Source organism: Coffea eugenioides, unplaced genomic scaffold, assembly GCF_003713205.1.
Source record: "Coffea eugenioides isolate CCC68of unplaced genomic scaffold, Ceug_1.0 ScVebR1_202;HRSCAF=824, whole genome shotgun sequence".
Classification (NCBI taxonomy): Eukaryota; Viridiplantae; Streptophyta; class Magnoliopsida; order Gentianales; family Rubiaceae; genus Coffea; species Coffea eugenioides.
Genome location: NW_020862480.1, coordinates 79,478 through 96,077, shown reverse-complemented (window position 1 = coordinate 96,077; position 16,600 = coordinate 79,478). Strand labels below are relative to the sequence as shown.

The 16,600-nt window shown below is 38.4% G+C and overlaps 1 protein-coding gene across 1 annotated transcript; it reads left to right on the top strand.

Moving 5' to 3' along the window:
• Positions 1-608: 608 nt before the first annotated feature.
• On the top strand, positions 609-1,473 carry LOC113756169. Its single transcript, XM_027299939.1, has 2 exons — positions 609-1,130; positions 1,213-1,473. The coding sequence occupies exons 1-2, from the start codon at positions 894-896 to the stop codon at positions 1,471-1,473; spliced, it is 498 nt and encodes a 165-aa protein (XP_027155740.1). The 5' UTR covers positions 609-893.
• The last annotated feature ends 15,127 nt before the right edge of the window (positions 1,474-16,600 follow it).

The window sequence follows — 16,600 nt, the reverse complement described above, 5'->3', positions numbered from 1 at the left end:
ATACTTTCTTTATATATATATCATAGCAATTCACATATCCTATGGGACATTAACCCCAGGTATTGCTCAAACACTACACTTAATCAAAACTCAAAGAAGTACAACTTGGTATGTACACTTGAATATCTTCAATATCTCAAATCTCACTAATATCTTTTCTTAACAAAATTCACTCCCTTGGCTCAAATTCAACCATTAAAACAACCAAGAATCTAAGGCAAGTAAGTTCAAATAAGAGCTATAAAGACAAGTAAAATTTCAGGGTCTCACACTCTCACCCTGTAGACACCAAATTTTTAAGGTATTTTGTTTACTATTAATTTTATTTTTTGATTAATTTCATTTACTTTTAGTCTTTTATTTTTAAGTCATTTTTATCATTTAATTAAACTTTAATCATTTAATCATTTAATTTTTATTTTGTTTGTTTCGATTCTAGGTTTTTGAAAAAAAACGGAAAAAGAAAAAGAAAAAAGGAAAAGTCAATCAAAGGGACAAGAATAAGAAACATAAGCCTACTTTGGGGTTTGAAATCTTGGCCTTTCAAGTTAGGTTTAGTCTTTGGAGGTGCCTATAAAAGGGAAAATCGCCAATTTAGTCCCTAAACTTTTTTTTTCCGTCAATTTAGTCCCTATATATTATTTCTAGCCAATTGGATCCCTAAACCTATATATCGGTTCCAATCAAGGATCTTTGCAGCGGCGCCACCGTATAATTTCCATTAGGTTCATAATCGTGCAATACAAAAGGGGCATTTTAGGGAATTCCATTCTGGCGCCTTTTCCAATTAAAAAGTAAATCGATGTAAAGCCCAAATCTAGGTACTACCTCTCTTGCACCAAAGAGAGCTGTCCAATTTTTGCAGACCCGCGTAGAAAAAGCACTGTAATTCAATGCATTCGAGAAAGAATTGGGACAAAGCATCCTCAAGCTCAGCCAGTGATCAATTTATTAACACCGTCAAAGGATCAAATGGTTCAGAAACAGGAAACTCGATTTATGAAGGAAACGAGAAATACTACAGTGGAGACAACATCGTGCGATGCTATTGCCAAGAACAATGCCGAATTGTGACTGCTTGGACAGAGGCAAATCCATCAAGAAGGTTTCATGGTTGCAGAAATTATGGGGTAATTTTTTTGTATGTGCATAAAGTTTAGAATTTGTTAAAATATTTCTTGTCTTTTAACTATGAAATGGTGGTAAATGCAGAAACGTGGTGCTTGCAGATTTTTTTTGTGGTATGATCCACCCATACCCCAAAAGATGAAAAATATAATGGGTGCACTTTTAAGGGACCTGAGAAGTGTTGAGAGAGAAAACGCAGCATTATTGATTGAAATGAACAAGTTGAAGGCAAAAGTGAAAATATTGTTTATAATTTGTATCTGTTTTGGCGTTTTACTTGTTTTTGTACTTGGAGGCAAGGAAAGGAAGAAACAAGGTTTGCTGGAATTGAAGATGTTGCAGTAGTTTTGAAGAATGTATGGAATTGTATGGTTCATCTGTACTTTAAAATGAAGTAAATACAATTGAGTTTTCATCTATGTTTGACTCTGTTTTGCTTCTGGATTTGTTATTACTCTGTTTTGCATCTGGATTGCTCATGTAAGTTTCTGTGACAAGTTCAATGTTATGCTGACAATGTTGACTGAAGTGGAAGAATTGCAGAAGTGATGGCCATTAAAAAATTGGGTAAACAACAAAAAAGCCCCCTGTGGTTAGGCAATCATACATAAAAACCCCTTGTGGTTTCATATCATACCAGTCGATACCCCGTGGTTTGAATTAACCTGAAAAGTGGACGGAAATCGTCAAATATTCGGCGTGTGTCTTAAACGAACTGCAAAGGCGCGTGCATATGCGAAAAACAGATTTCCACCACAAACTTTCACCTGATATGCCTATTTTAGCCTTCACTCTTTAATAATAAGAGACCAGCTTCCGTTTCTTCTGAGTCTTCATTCAATCTGTTTCCAGATTATTCAGTAACTACTGTAGACACCAAATTTTTAGTGTATTTTTATTTACTGTTATTTTTATTTTTCATGCTAGTTTTTATTTACTTTTAGTCTTTTATTTTTGTTTTAAGTCATTTTAGCATAGAATTTATTTTTAAAAAAAAAAGGGGGAAACCCGCAAGCGGGTTTCAGGCTATTTAACAAATTACTTAAAAAAAAAAAAATTTTTTTACATGCAAGCTGCGTTGAGTTGCACATGCCCATCGGAGGGCCCTAGGATGCCCAGCAAACCTCCCCTCTCATCCTCACCCTTCAGGTGAGGGTTTGAGAGTATGTGTTTGATATAAATAGAACAGAAACGCAGCTTTTAGTCATTTTACATAAGGGGGAAACCCGCAAGCGGGTTTCAGGCAGGCTATTTAACAAATTACTTAAAAAAAAAAAATTTTACATGCAAGCTGCGTTCTTCAAAAGGGTATTTTCGTCTATTCACTCAGGAAACCCGCAAGCGGGTTTCAGGCAGGCTATTTAACAAATTACTTAAAAAAAAAAAAAATTTACATGCAAGCTGCGTTCTTCAAAAGGGTATTTTCGTCTATTCACTCAGCTCCGTCTGTTTTGCCGATTTCCGTCCACTTTTCAGGTTAATTCAAACCACGGGGTATCGACTGGTATGATATGAAACCACAGGGGGCTTTTTTGTTGTTTACCCTAAAAAATTGTTGCTCAGTCGAGTCATTTGCTTTCTTATGCCCTCCGATTCCTTATTTAACACGATTTGCTTTGATTTTATTTAGCAGATCATCGACTCAAGCCCTGGATTTTGTCCAAGACATTTTTTGTTTTCATTTTGAATTTTTGGGTGTGTATTTATCGCAGACTTGTTTCGTTTACTTTTTAATTGGAAAAGGCGCCAGAATGGAATTCCCTAAAATGCCCCTTTTGTATTGCACGATTATGAACCTAATGGAAATTATACGGTGGCGCCGCTGCAAAGATCCTTGATTGGAACCGATATATAGGTTTAGGGATCCAATTGGCTAGAAATAATATATAGGGACTAAATTGACGGAAAAAAAAAGTTTAGGGACTAAATTGGCGATTTCCCGCCTATAAAATAAAGGGAGCCGCAAGCCAAGAGATGGGGGGGACGAGCTAGGAATAACCATCTGAGAGGCCGGGAACACGGAAAAAAAAAAAGTTGATGGCGGACAGTGGGGAGAAGGAAAAACAGAAAGAGGGAGAGACCAAGGAAGGGAACCGGAAAGAGAAAGGGACAGAGTTGAGGGGAGCAAGAGAGGGAGCTTCGGCCTTGAGTGAAAAAGACAGAGGGCAGCGACGGGAGCTTGACAGAAAAGGGGGGCTTCGAGTAAAGCAGAAAAACAGAGAGGGTCTGCGGCTGAGCAAAGAACGAAAAAAGAAACAACGGAAAAGAGAGAGCTTTGGTGAAAACCAAAGGGAAAAGCTACGGGTAACAAGAAAGGGGTGACCAGAGGAAGGAAACCAGAAACGGGGGGCTTTCGGGCTAGAGAGGAAAAGGAACTGAAAAAGAAAAGTGACGGCGGACAAGGAAAAGGGGATGAAAAAAGGAAAATCTGGGCGGAAAAAGAAAAAGCGGAGAAGCGCTTCGTCTGAGAGCAGGAAGAAAAACAGGAAAAACGAAAAGAAGGAACAGAGAGTTTGGATTTGGAAAAAAACAGAGAAGGAAGGGGCTTCGGCCAGAACCAAAGAAAACAAAAACAGAGCAAGGAGGGCAAAGGCTTTGGCAGAACAGAGAAAGAACAAGGGAAAAGAGAAACAGAGGGGCGGCGGGTGAGATAGCTACGGAAAAACTGGAAAAGGTTGAGCTAGAAGGAAAAGAGGGAGACGGAAGCTGCGGGCAAAATGAGGGAGCGGGAGTGAGCGCTACGGCTGAAGGAAAAGCAGGGGAGGAGGAAAGGAATCGCCACCGGTCATTAGCTCCAGAATTCCCCATCTCCATCCGCAAATCTTCACCGAACAGAGGCACTGTAAGTTTCGTTTCTCTCCAGAGTTTTTCAGTTCTTGTTTAGCTTTTGAAATGGAACTACCGTGGCTTCCTCTAGTGTGATTTTTCTGCTAATTGGCCTCAATTCTTGAATATGCATGCTGTATATGATGACTGGAATTGAGTTTCTCTGTTTCTGATAATTTTAGGGGCCGATTGTTACTTCGATTGAGCACAGATTTGCTGATATTTTTTACGCTCATGTATTGTTTGATAAAATGCCTAACCGAAAGTTCCGTTTGAAAATGATTTTTGCTTGTGTTGTGCGTGTGAGGGAGAACGAACAGTCAGGAGGTTTCATGCTGGTCAAAATAGTTAATTTCATAAACATAGGCTTGGGAAATTTTTAGAGCACGTCTGCCAGGCGTTTTGTGCAGTGGAAGTCTCATGTTGTTTGTTCATAATTTTAGATTATAAGTGCCTTTTGTGTTAAATTGGACAGAAAGCTCTTGCTTTTTGAACAATTTTGGGCCGATTAACTTCAATTCGAGCAAAATCTGATGAAATTCTAATGCCCTCGACCTGTTTGTTAAAATGCCCGATTGAAGGTTCTAAATGGAATATTGATGCCTAATCTGCTTGGGGAAGACGATTGTTTGCTTAAAAGTTGACATGCCGGTCATTTCATTTCCTTGTTGTTTTGTAATTTAGCCCCAGAGTTCCAGAATTTCATAATTCGACCGTAAAACATTCATAATTCATTCAGTTAAGTCCCTACTTGGTTGCATTTAAACCCCTCAAGTGTTCCCCTTATTCTTGATTTGACTAAAAGGTTGAAAAGTTGGCCTTACTTCACCTTTTTAAGATTTTAATCATTTTTGTTATGTTTTTTAAGTAGTCTTTTAGTTTGATTATTTCTTGTTTTTAGTTCATAATCGTGGCTTAATATTTTTTATTGATTTGTTTATGTGGTTGGGTTTAGTATTATGGTTTGGGCTTTTGGGTAATTATATTTGGTTGGGTTTGTAAATGTGGATTTAGTTTATTTTTGTTGGGTTTTGGTTTGGGCTTGGGAGGTAAAAGCCCACTCTTTGGGGTTGGGTTTGTTGGTTGGAAAGTGAAGACTAGCCCATCTGTTTTCTTGAGGGTTTTTCGACCGGGCTTAGAGAGTCTTCGGCCCAAATAGATAAAAAGGCCCAATGGCCTGTTTGATCAAGAATCTGGTAGCCGAATTTGCAAATCAGTCCCTGGATTTCTCCTTAACTATACTGTTGCCCTGGACATTTTCAATTTCTTTCATTTAGGTCCCAGTTTAATTGCAAATAGGTCCTTAAACTTTATTTTCTTTTATTTTTGACCCCAAAACTTTGTTAATGTTTGCAATCAAGTCCTTTATTCTTTTGACTTCTTAAATGTGGGTTGTTTGCATGATTTAATTGATTCAATTTCATGTTTATTTTTATCTTTTGTGATTTATTTCTCAACTAAATTGGTGCATTGACCCTTTTATTGTTTTGAAGCTAATATTTCCTTCATCTCATTACCACTGCAAGGGAGGTAACCTCTATCTCCTTGATTTTGCTTCTCCTATGTGCTCCTACGTGTTTTGTGTGAGTATGCATGCTTTAATTCGCTTTTTATTAATGTTCAATTGCCTGTTTCGCTTTCTTGCTATTTCGCCTTCTTTAATTGGCAAGTCATTTGAAGGCACTTGAATGCCAAAGTTGTAATAGCTAGATTATTATTTTATTTTTTTTATTCCTTTTCTCCCTCTTAGACTGTAGTAGGCTTCCCCCGAATGTAATAGTTACGGCTTTATTTGCCTTATGTGTGATTTGCATGTCTATGTGCTATGTGTTACCGCTTTCTTAGGGTCTTGCATCTAGATATCATGCTGATGTGTTATGTGCTTTATGTGATTTATGTGTTTACATGCTTTTATTAGGTCTTACATGATTTATTTGATTGCAACCGATGTGTGACGTCACCACACTAGTCCAATGCCAGTTGTGGTCAATTTCTCGAATCCACACTAGTCCCAACGCTAGTTGTGGCCCTTTGTTCCGACTTTTCTCACTAGTCCAACGCTAGTGAGAATTCATAGATATGGGCTAGTCCAATGCTAGACCCTTAGGGACCTCCTACGCTAGATCATGCTTGTATGACTACATCACATTCTCATGCATATTTTTTCACTTTTTAGGGTCTTTTGTCATTTGTTGCATGACATCCCTCCTTATACATATATCCCTTCCCCCATATTTTCCCTTATATGTATATTATTTACCCCTTTGTATGAAACATGACATTAGACTTGCATTTCATCTAAGTATTAGAATTAGGCTAGTACATTTGCATGATTAGATTAGGGAAATAACCCCTTGAATATGGGATATGGACGAGTTTGGCTTTTCTAGCCTTAGCACGCTCGTATTCCCTCTATTAAAAGGGAAAATTGAGTCACGAACATTAGTCCCCCGTACCCGACATGATGCATTCCTTTAAAACATGTATATTTCTATAATTATTTTATTCTTTTCCTCTTCTTAGAGTCTCATATTTTGCATTATTCGTGACATCTCCAAAGAGTCATTATTGGGCATCACAACTAATGTGATTGGCACCATTCAAGCTTTGAAGAGAAATTTTGCCCCCCGATGTCCCCCTAGGTCTAGGTTTTGCATTCATATAGTGCATCCAAATGTGATAAATGCTTTGGTTAAAACAAGAAAATCTTTGACTAAATCGCGCAACTAGCCTTGGCTAGGTCGAAGGGGTGCCTTGGATTTTTATCCTTGCCTTCCCCTTCGTCAAATGTGACTCCCGAACCTTTTTCGTTGGTTTACGTAGACTAGGAGTCGTTTAAAAGGGGTTTCTTTCTACCTTTTCCTTTAAAAAAATTCATTTTAGGTGACTTGGTACACCTTAACTCAATACCAAGTGGCGACTCCGATTTTTATTGCAAAAAACCCTTTTTAAACTATATTTTGGGTCAAATCGTCGCATTTTCAAGTCCCATTTAGACCCACTTTCTTTGTAAATCAAAACTCATTTTTCAAACCAAAAATTCACTCTTTAAACCATTTATTTATTTTTCTTATAAAAAATGCGGCGCGACAGTTGGCGACTCCACTGGGGACTTAGAGAGTCCGAGCAAATTTGATTTGATCAATCTTTTTCTTCTTTTAACCTTCTCATATATTACATTTGGATGTTTAGGATTGCATTCCTCTTTCCCTTTTGCCCTTTTTCTCTTTTTTAGGGATTTTGCATCTATCGCGCGCATAATCGCTCTTTGCACACTATGTATGTGATGAATGGATGGTTCATTTATTTGTTACTTTTACTTGTTTCGCGATTGCATTTTGGGATGGGGGGTAGTCACCCTAGAACCTCCGTCCGCATTTATGGTATAATCCATCCCCTCAATAAGAGAAACACTTCATACGTGCATGCATTATTTTATCCCTATTTTTCTTTTCGTGGGCGCCATCCCACATCTCCCTATATGATTAGGACTGATTGCCTTGGGTAGGCGGATGGTGTGCCCTCCGCCCATAGCGCTACCTAAGGGATCACTCGAGCCACCGATCAAAGGCCTTGGGAGTGATGACCCTTCGCCTTTAGGTCTGAAGGCTTGGTAGTAGAAGCCTGATCGAGTCTAGATGCGTTAGTAAGCCAAACCTCATGCATCCATATTAGAAATACCTAGGTTAGAGTCGACCTTATTCTGAATTAGGGACATTAGGCACGAGGGGAGGGATTCCAACCCTCTTTCCTTATTTTGCTTTCCTTATTTTATTTGATTGCCCAACGTGTTATGTGATTATGTGTTGAACTAACGTTTATTTGTCTTCTTGTCTTTTGCATTTACAAACGTTAGGAATAAGAGATCTGGCATGATCTTCTTTATAGAACCCACCTTCTTAGATAGGCTACTGCACATTTAAAGATTCTGATATATTGCATTTGTAGGATGATAATGTCATATCATTTTAGGCCTATCCTGGCAAATAAAGGGTCCCTTAGGTCATGTTTCATTTCAAATTGCATATTTTACTACTTTAATAAAATGGCATCACGCATAAACCATAGAAAGGGAATGCCATTTAGAGGATCCCATGTTAGGAATAAACCGCCCTGTGTCTCGGATATTTAATCCAAGGAGACTTGCACGTTTATATTCCTGTACCATCCAAAGGGGTAGTGCACGAGGTAAGGTAGGATCCGATCTTTTCAAAGACGGCAAAACGATTTTGCACATTAGAATATGGGCATCTAACAAATCATCTTTTGGCCGTTTTAAGCAAAATCGGTAAAAATCCCTTGCTTAAAGGACGTTAACTTGAAGAAATTCGTAAATAATTCCTCATTGTTGAGATGGTAAACTTATTGAGGCCAAATCTTGATTGTAGGAGGCTCATAGACTAATGCATCGCAATGCATTTTTGAAACTACCAAAGGGGAGATAATTCCATTGATTTTTGAATAAACCATCAATTCCATTCAACTCATTTGATCAAATTATTAATCAATTTCATTTTGTCAATTCATTCATTTTAGGACAATTTAGTCAATAAATCATCAATTCTATTCAAACAATTTGACCAATTCATTCATCAATTCCATCCAGTCCACTTTATCAATTTGTTCATTCTTAGGGCAATCTTATCGATTTTCAATAAATCATCAATTTCGTCCGATTTATTTGACCAATCTGCCTGTTTTAGGGCAATTCGGTCGTTTTTTGAATAAATCATCATTTCACTCTCGATCTGTTTGATCAATTGATTTCATTGAATTCGTTTGATTAGTTTAATTCATTTGTAGGGTTATCCATTCAATTTTGAATAAATAATTAATTTTCATTCGACACATTTGACCATTTTACCCTTTTTAAGGTGATCCGGTCAATTTTTGAATAAATCATCAATTTCATTCAACCCATTTGACCAATTAGGGTTTCAATGTCAAATTTCAAATTGGGAAACCTAGTCGATTTTGAGAAAACCATCCATTGTATCCAGCCATTTGATCGGTTAGGGTTTTGACCCATGCTTTATGAGAAAATTTGTCAACGAATTTCAATCTCTCTGATAGGAAGTTCGTCAAGGTCAAACCGGTGCGTTTTTGCGAATTCTAGGATCAATCGAAGTGATCGATCCATTCGGACGTTGTCCTCATTGTGACAAATGTCTCTCGTCACTTCAATTGACCAAATTTTTCAAATTATTTTTTTCACTCAAATAAGTTGGTCGGATCCATCAGGTATTGTATGGTGCCTACCCTGGAGGATTGCATTTTCATGCTAGGCCTACCCTTGGCACAAAAAGGGTCCCCCATAGGAGATGCACACCGATTTTATAGTCTTGCTTACTAACTCGGGGTATTTTTCTTTTTATTTTTTTTATTTTTTATTTATCCCCCTCCCCTGCATTCATAAAAATGCTTCAATAAGGTAAAGAACATTTTTCTATATCTGATAATAATTCTGATCTAATAAAGCGTGAAAATTACAAGTATTATTTGATTCTTGGGCAGACCTTGCAACGAAAACATGAAGGATCTATCTGGAAGCGTTAGGCTAAAGCATCTAAGAGACTTCATAATTGTTGGTTAAAGAGAAAATGTTTGTTCATTTGATTTGTTAATACATTTTTGTTCCAAAAGAAAAGAAGACAAAAAAAGTGTAAATATGTGGAGTTTTTTAGAAGTTTTTCTCTTCTCATTTGTATTATAATTGAACGAGAATTTTTCTTTTAAACTTTTTCAACAATAAAGCTTCAGACAATTATTTGTTTTGTATATACTCGTGTACATTTCATTCTTTGTTTTGCTCATTAAGAGATTTCATGATGAATTTTAAGAAATAATCTCAAATTAAGGTTTTTCACCCTCCTGCCTGAATATTCACATTAGATTGGTGATCTGACCTACACAATAAGAGTGTTCGAGATTAAAGGAGGTCACTCAAAAGGCCCCCATGAGATACCTTTTCTTTTTCACTTAACCCCAAAATAAAATCAGTCACATTGATTGATAAATTGCAAATTGGGGCGATCTTTGCTTGAGAAATGCCCACTGGATTAACCAAATTCAATTCACATCTAAGTGAAAGCAAAACGTGCGTTATTTTTGTTTGTTTTGAAAATTTTGGAATGATACTTTGAGCATTCGTTTCTCTACCTATACAGATTTTATCATTTGCTCTCCCATTTGAGCCTTTAAAAGAATAATTTCGTTTCAAATAAGTGTCTCAATGATCATTACCCCACATTGGAAAATTCTCAAATATCAAAAAGGGAATGGATTCTCAATGAGCATTCGTTTACTTTGGTTGTCATGAGGTGTAAGAATGATACTGTGGCCATCGTTTCTACGACCTAAACACCATTTATCCCTTGCATCCTCATTTGAGCTAAAATTGGTGGTTCTTTTCAAAAGCACTTACGATCGCACCCCACATTGGGGAGGGAGATTGGAGAATTTTTCAAAAGAAAGAAAAAAACAAAAATGCTAAAATTAAAAGAAAAGTGAGAATTGCAAGTTGGGGAAATTTGATTCTACCTGGGCTTCAATTTTGAGAAGAAGAAAGAAAAAAGAAAAGAAAGAGTTTTGTCCGGCGGATCGCCTATGTTTCACAGATATGGATGAACAAGAGTCTTCCTCAGTCAGTTAATTCAGATACATGCAAGAAATTTCGCATTAATGGAAAATTTCCTTTCAGAGTTTTTTAAGGAACGGAATAAAAGTCAGGCCCTCTTCTTTTCCAATCAAACATTATATCCCTAGTTATCCCTTTTGAGCCTTCAGAATAAAATACTTCATTTGGCAACCCCTGAGAATCGTTAACCCACACTGGGGCAAGTTTGAGTTGAAAAGGAAAAAGTTTCAAAGAAGTGAAAAAGTGATAATGCCAACAAAATCAAAAAGACAGAAGAAGAAAAGAGAACCTCAGTTCAAAAATAAACTGGGGCAAATTTTGTGAAAGTTCAAAAGAAATGGCAGAAGGCCGAAAAAATCAAAAGAAGGAAGAAAATGAAAGCAGAAAAGCCTCAATTGAGATAAACTGGGGACAAATTCTGATTTAGCCCTAAAATAGGGTTGGCGCAACAATGCGATCTCGGATTCTTCAAACCGCTTTTGAAATCCGCTTTCAAGCCTTAACTTTTCTAAGCATCCCCACCTGACCCATTACAAAAGCCGAAAGTCCTGACTTCTGTTCTTTGCAATGGCCCTGTCAAGAAAATTTCTGATGCCGAAAATTTTAGCTGTATTTCTGAATTGCTTGGGTATGGGGTGGACGCTACTCATGTGAAAAATCCACCAGGTCGAGGAAAGGGAAAGAAGCAAAAGCAAAGCAAGAAAAGCAAGTGCAAGGAAAATACAGAAAAATTCGACGTTGAAACCCTGGTGAATGATGAAAAATGCAAACAAAGTCTGAAATCTTTTGAGTTCAAAATAGGGGCAATTTTGAAAAAATGCGATCTTCGGTGCAACATCCTTGAAAGTCTTATTCTTTAACTATCGTTTTCAGGCCACATTACAAGCTCATAAAGTCCATCGCTGACTTATCCTTCATGACACCCAAAGTGAGGATTATGCTCATAAGAAATCCATCAATCATTTGTGATCTTAAGACTATAACCTGTTTTCACATGTTTAGCTATCGTTTCTGTTCATATTGTTGTAAGCCTATAAAGCTTATATGTTGACTACATTTTCTTAAGAAATAAGGGTGACAAACTATTTGCTTTCACTAAGATGTGGTATTGAAGGGATTACATACAATTTGGGCACAAGAATAAAACAAGTCCCGACCTCTCATTTTCCTTAGCCACTTCCAAATCAGAAATAACGCCCACTTGATTGGTTCTGAAAGATGAGCCAACAAGAAGTGGTGACCCATTACTCTAAGCATCAATGCTAAAGTGAGGAAGGAGTCACTTGTAATTTGGTATTATTTTGAGAAATTCATCATGAAATTTTCTGTTAGGAAGTATAGTTTCTTACTATGTTCAAATAAATGCAGAGGCATCCAAATCAATTTTTGCAATTAAATGGGTCCACACTGGGGCAAATTTTCATTTGTAAGACTTCGCAAAATAAGCCCACACTGGGGCAAATTTTTTATAGTCCATTTGAGGATTTCGTCAAAGAGTCAAGCAAGACTTTCAAATCAATCACACTGCTCTTTCCATGAGTAGTAGTTGCAATATTTAAAATAAAGTACATGTTGTATTTTGGCAAGCCCCTGTGCAGGTATCCATGGCTGAAATCGAGGAAGAAGCGTAAGTCAGAATCTTACGAATCAAGGCCTCAAGGAGGAGCAACCATGCCGTAATGCAAATCAATTGATCGGTTGCACAATGATTGGTGGAAACTGGGGCAAATCATTTTTGAAAAGATTCAAAAAAAAAAATTCAAAAAATCAAAATTTAATTTCTTGTTCCTTGACGAATGTCAATTTCTTGTTAATGAAATTTCAGCGTATGCCGCGCACCCTTCTATCCTCTCTTTCTTGACAATCACACTTAATTTCCAGATTTCTTGACCAATTGGATGGTAGGACTGGGTCTTATCCCGCTGACCATTCACAAAAATCACGTTGGGCCTGGATTTTGTGCCGCCAACATTACTTTATCACGTTGGACTTGGTTTTCGTGCCACCAACTTCACAAAGATCACGTTGGGCTTGGTTTTCGTGCCACCAATTTCGTAAACATCACGTTGGGCCTGAATTTTGTGCCGACAACTTCATAAACATCACGTTGGGCCTGGATTTTTGCCGCCAACATCACAAATGTCACGTTGGGCCCTGGACTTGGTGCCGCCAACATCGCAAAGTTCACGTTGGGCTGGATTTTGTACCGCCAACTTCACAAACATCACGTTGGGTGGATTTCGTGCCGCCAACCTCACAAAGATTACGTTGGGTCTGGATTTTGTGCCGCCAACATCGCAAAGTTCACGTTGGGCCTGGATTTCGTGCCGCCAACATCGTAAAGTTCACGTTGGGCCTGGATTTTGTGCCGCCAACCTCACAAAGATCACGTTGGGCCTGGACTTGGTGCCGCCAACAACGCAAAGTTCACGTTGGGCCTGGATTTAGTGCCGCGAACTTCACAAAAATCACGTTGGGCTTGGATTTTGTGCCGCCAACTTCACAAACATCACGTTGGGTTTGGATTTTGTACCACCAACCAAGGCAGGCTCGGGTTTAATCCCACTGACCGATTCATCACACAGGGGCAAATCTTTGGACAATTTTTCGAGCAAGTCTTATACAGTCTCTTCATACATACCAGCATTTCTTTATTCTGCCACTAGCCGTTAGGTCAGTCCCACTAATGAGCACTTTATTTTGCATCGCCGCTAAACATGGGTCAGTCCCACTAGCGTGCATTTCATTTCACTGCCACTGAACATGGGTCAGTTCCACCAGTGAGCACTTCATTTTCATTGCCGCTAAACATGGGTCAGTCCCACTAGCGTGCATTTCATTTACACCGCCACTAGCCGTGGGTCAGTCCCACCAGTGGGCATTTCATTTTCATTGCCGCTAAACATGGGTCAGTCCCACTAGCGTGCATTCCATTTTCATTGCCACTAAACATGGGTCAGTCCCACTAGTGTGCATTTCATGTTTCATTGCCACTGAACATGGGTCAGTCCCACCAGTGAGTATTTCATTTGTATTGCCGCTAAACATGGGTCAGTCCCACTAGCGTGCATTTTATTGCCACTAAACATGGGTCAGTCCCACCAGTGTGCATTCGATTTTAAATTTCATGTTGGGGTCAGTCCCCTAGGGTCAGTCCCGATTTTAAATTTCATGTTGGGGTCAATCCCGATTTTAAATTTCTGTTGGGGTCAGTCCCCTCGGGTCAGTCCCGATTTTAAATTTCTGTTGGGGTCAGTCCTCTTCGGGTCAGTCCCGATTTTAAATTCCTTGTTCGGGTTAGTCCCATGATTTAAATTTGTTCGGGTCAGTCCTGTTTTAAATTCCATGTTCGGGTCAGTCCCGTTTTAAAATTTTGTTAAAGAGGTCAGTCCTCAATTCAAATGTGACAATCATTCGAGTAGCTGCAGTCGAATAACACAGGTAAGTATTTGGTGCCTACTTCTTTGTCTCAAATTTTTCCAAAACTCAGACAAAGAGGGGCAAATTGTAGACACCAAATTTTTAAGGTATTTTGTTTACTATTATTTTTATTTTTTGATTAATTTCATTTACTTTTAGTCTTTTATTTGTAAGTCATTTTTATCATTTAATTAAACTTTAATCATTTAATTATTTAGGTTTGAGTATTTTGTTTGTTTCGATTCTAGGTTTTTGAAAAACAAAGAAAAAGGAAAAGTCAATCAAAGGGACAAGAATAAGACACATAAGCCTATTTTGGGGTTTGTAATCTTGGCCTTTCAAGTTAGGTTTAGTCTTTGGAGGTGCCTTTAAAATAAAGGGAGCCGCAAGCCAAGAGATGGGGGGACGAGCTAGGAATAACCATCTGAGAGGCCGAGAACACGGAAAAAAAAAAGAAAATTGATGGCGGACAGTGGGGAGAAGGAAAAACAGAAAGAGGGAGAGACCAAGGAAGGGGAACCGGAAAGAGAAAGGGACAGAGTTGAGGGGAGCAAGAGAGGGAGCTTCGGCCTTGAGAGAAAAAGACAGAGGGCAGCGACGGGAGCTTGAAAGAAAAGGGGGGCTTCGAGTAAAGCAGAAAAACAGAGAGGGTCTGCGGCTGAGCAAAGAACGAAAAAAGAAACAACGGAAAAGAGAGAGCTTTGGTGAAAACCAAAGGGAAAAGCTACGGGTAACAAGAAAGGGGTGACCAGAGGAAGGAAACCAGAAACGGGGGGCTTTCGGGCTAGAGAGGAAAAGGAACTGAAAAAGAAAAGTGACGGCGGACAAGGAAAAGGGGATGAAAAAAGGAAAATCTGGGCGGAAAAAGAAAAAGCGGAGAAGCGCTTCGTCTGAGAGCAGGAAGAAAAACAGGAAAAACGAAAAGAAGGAACAGAGAGTTTGGATTTGGAAAAAAACAGAGAAGGAAGGGGCTTCGGCCAGAACCAAAGAAAACAAAAACAGAGCAAGGAGGGCAAAGGCTTTGGCAGAACAGAGAAAGAACAAGGGAAAAGAGAAACAGAGGGGCGGCGGGGTGAGATAGCTACGGAAAAACTGGAAAAGGTTGAGCTAGAAGGAAAAGAGGGAGCCTCGGACGGAAGCTGCGGGCAAAATGAGGGAGCGGGAGTGAGCGCTACAGCTGAAGGAAAAGCAGGGGAGGAGGAAAGGAATCGCCACCGGTCATTAGCTCCAGAATTCCCCATCTCCATCCGCGAATCTTCACCGAACAGAGGCACTGTAAGTTTCGTTTCTCTCCAGAGTTTTTCAGTTCTTGTTTAGCTTTTGAAATGGAACTACCGTGGCTTCCTCTAGTGTGATTTTTCTGCTAATTGGCCTCAATTCTTGAATATGCATGCTGTATATGATGACTGGAATTGAGTTTCTCTGTTTCTGATAATTTTAGGGGCCGATTGTTACTTCGATTGAGCACAGATTTGCTGATATTTTTTACGCTCATGTATTGTTTGATAAAATGCCTAACCGAAAGTTCCGTTTGAAAATGATTTTTGCTTGTGTTGTGTGTGAGAACCCGTAAATTGCATTTTCTAGGTTTTCGCATTTTTCATGACTTGTTTTCTGCACTTTTTGTATCCGAAAAATTTTCTAGATAATTTTTATGAGTAAATATAGTTTTTAGATGATTTTTCTAGTATCGAATAGATTTTGAAAAATTAAGAGCGTATACCGGACGTGGGACCCACTAGTGTGAGAAGTTCGGAAAAATTCGCCAATTAGGTTAAGTTTTGGATACTGGTTGAAATTTATCGGGTGTTAAGAGATAAGTAGAGGTTGAGATTGTGATTGATGTGAGAGGGAAATTAAAAGGATAGAGATGTTTTAAAGGAAGTGACAAGTGTCACCTTAAGAGTGGTTGTAACATATGACAACTATTCACCTTTTTGACTTATTTGACCAATTGATTAAATATCTCAAAAATTACCACAAAAATCACCATTTCTTACCTCCATTGTGGCCGGCCACCTTGAGCAAGGAAGAAAGAAAAACTCTTCAAAGTTTGGCATCCATCTAGTGCAAATCATCCAAAGCAATAACTTAGACTTGTTTCTACTCCATAAAATCTCTTCTTTAGGTGTTAGTAAGTGGTTTGGTGAAGTGTTTTGGGAAGCTAAGGTGACAAACAACTCTTCCTCTCTTGTTTACTAGGTGAGTGGTGATTGAACTTTCTCCTTCACTTAATGAAGCTTAATTAGTGCCTAGTGGTAGTTAAAGTGATGAATTTTGTGGTTTACTTCTTGGTTTTTGGATGAATTGATGAAGTTTCAATTTATTGGAGAATTTTCTGGTTTAATATGAATGTATGTTGTGGCTATCCTTGATGATGAACTGATGTTTAAAATGACTCTGGAGTGGAAAAAGTGGAAGATTGCAATTAATTTCTGTTTTGGAAGAAATCTGAAAATTAGGGTTCTTGGTTCTTCCCATTCTGTCTCGAAATTTTGGTCCTAGATAGAGGCCGAATAGGCATACCTCAAAACATGAAAGTTGTAGGGATGACATTTTAGAGGTCTACAAAATTTCAGGTCAACGGAG

Bases quoted from the DNA above. Each gene is read 5' to 3' on its own strand.
- LOC113756169 (XM_027299939.1), top strand. From the start codon at position 894: ATGCATTCGAGAAAGAATTGGGACAAAGCATCCTCAAGCTCAGCCAGT. The intron at 1,131-1,212 runs GTAATTTTTTTG...TGGTAAATGCAG, and splicing joins ATGGTTGCAGAAATTATGGG to AAACGTGGTGCTTGCAGATT.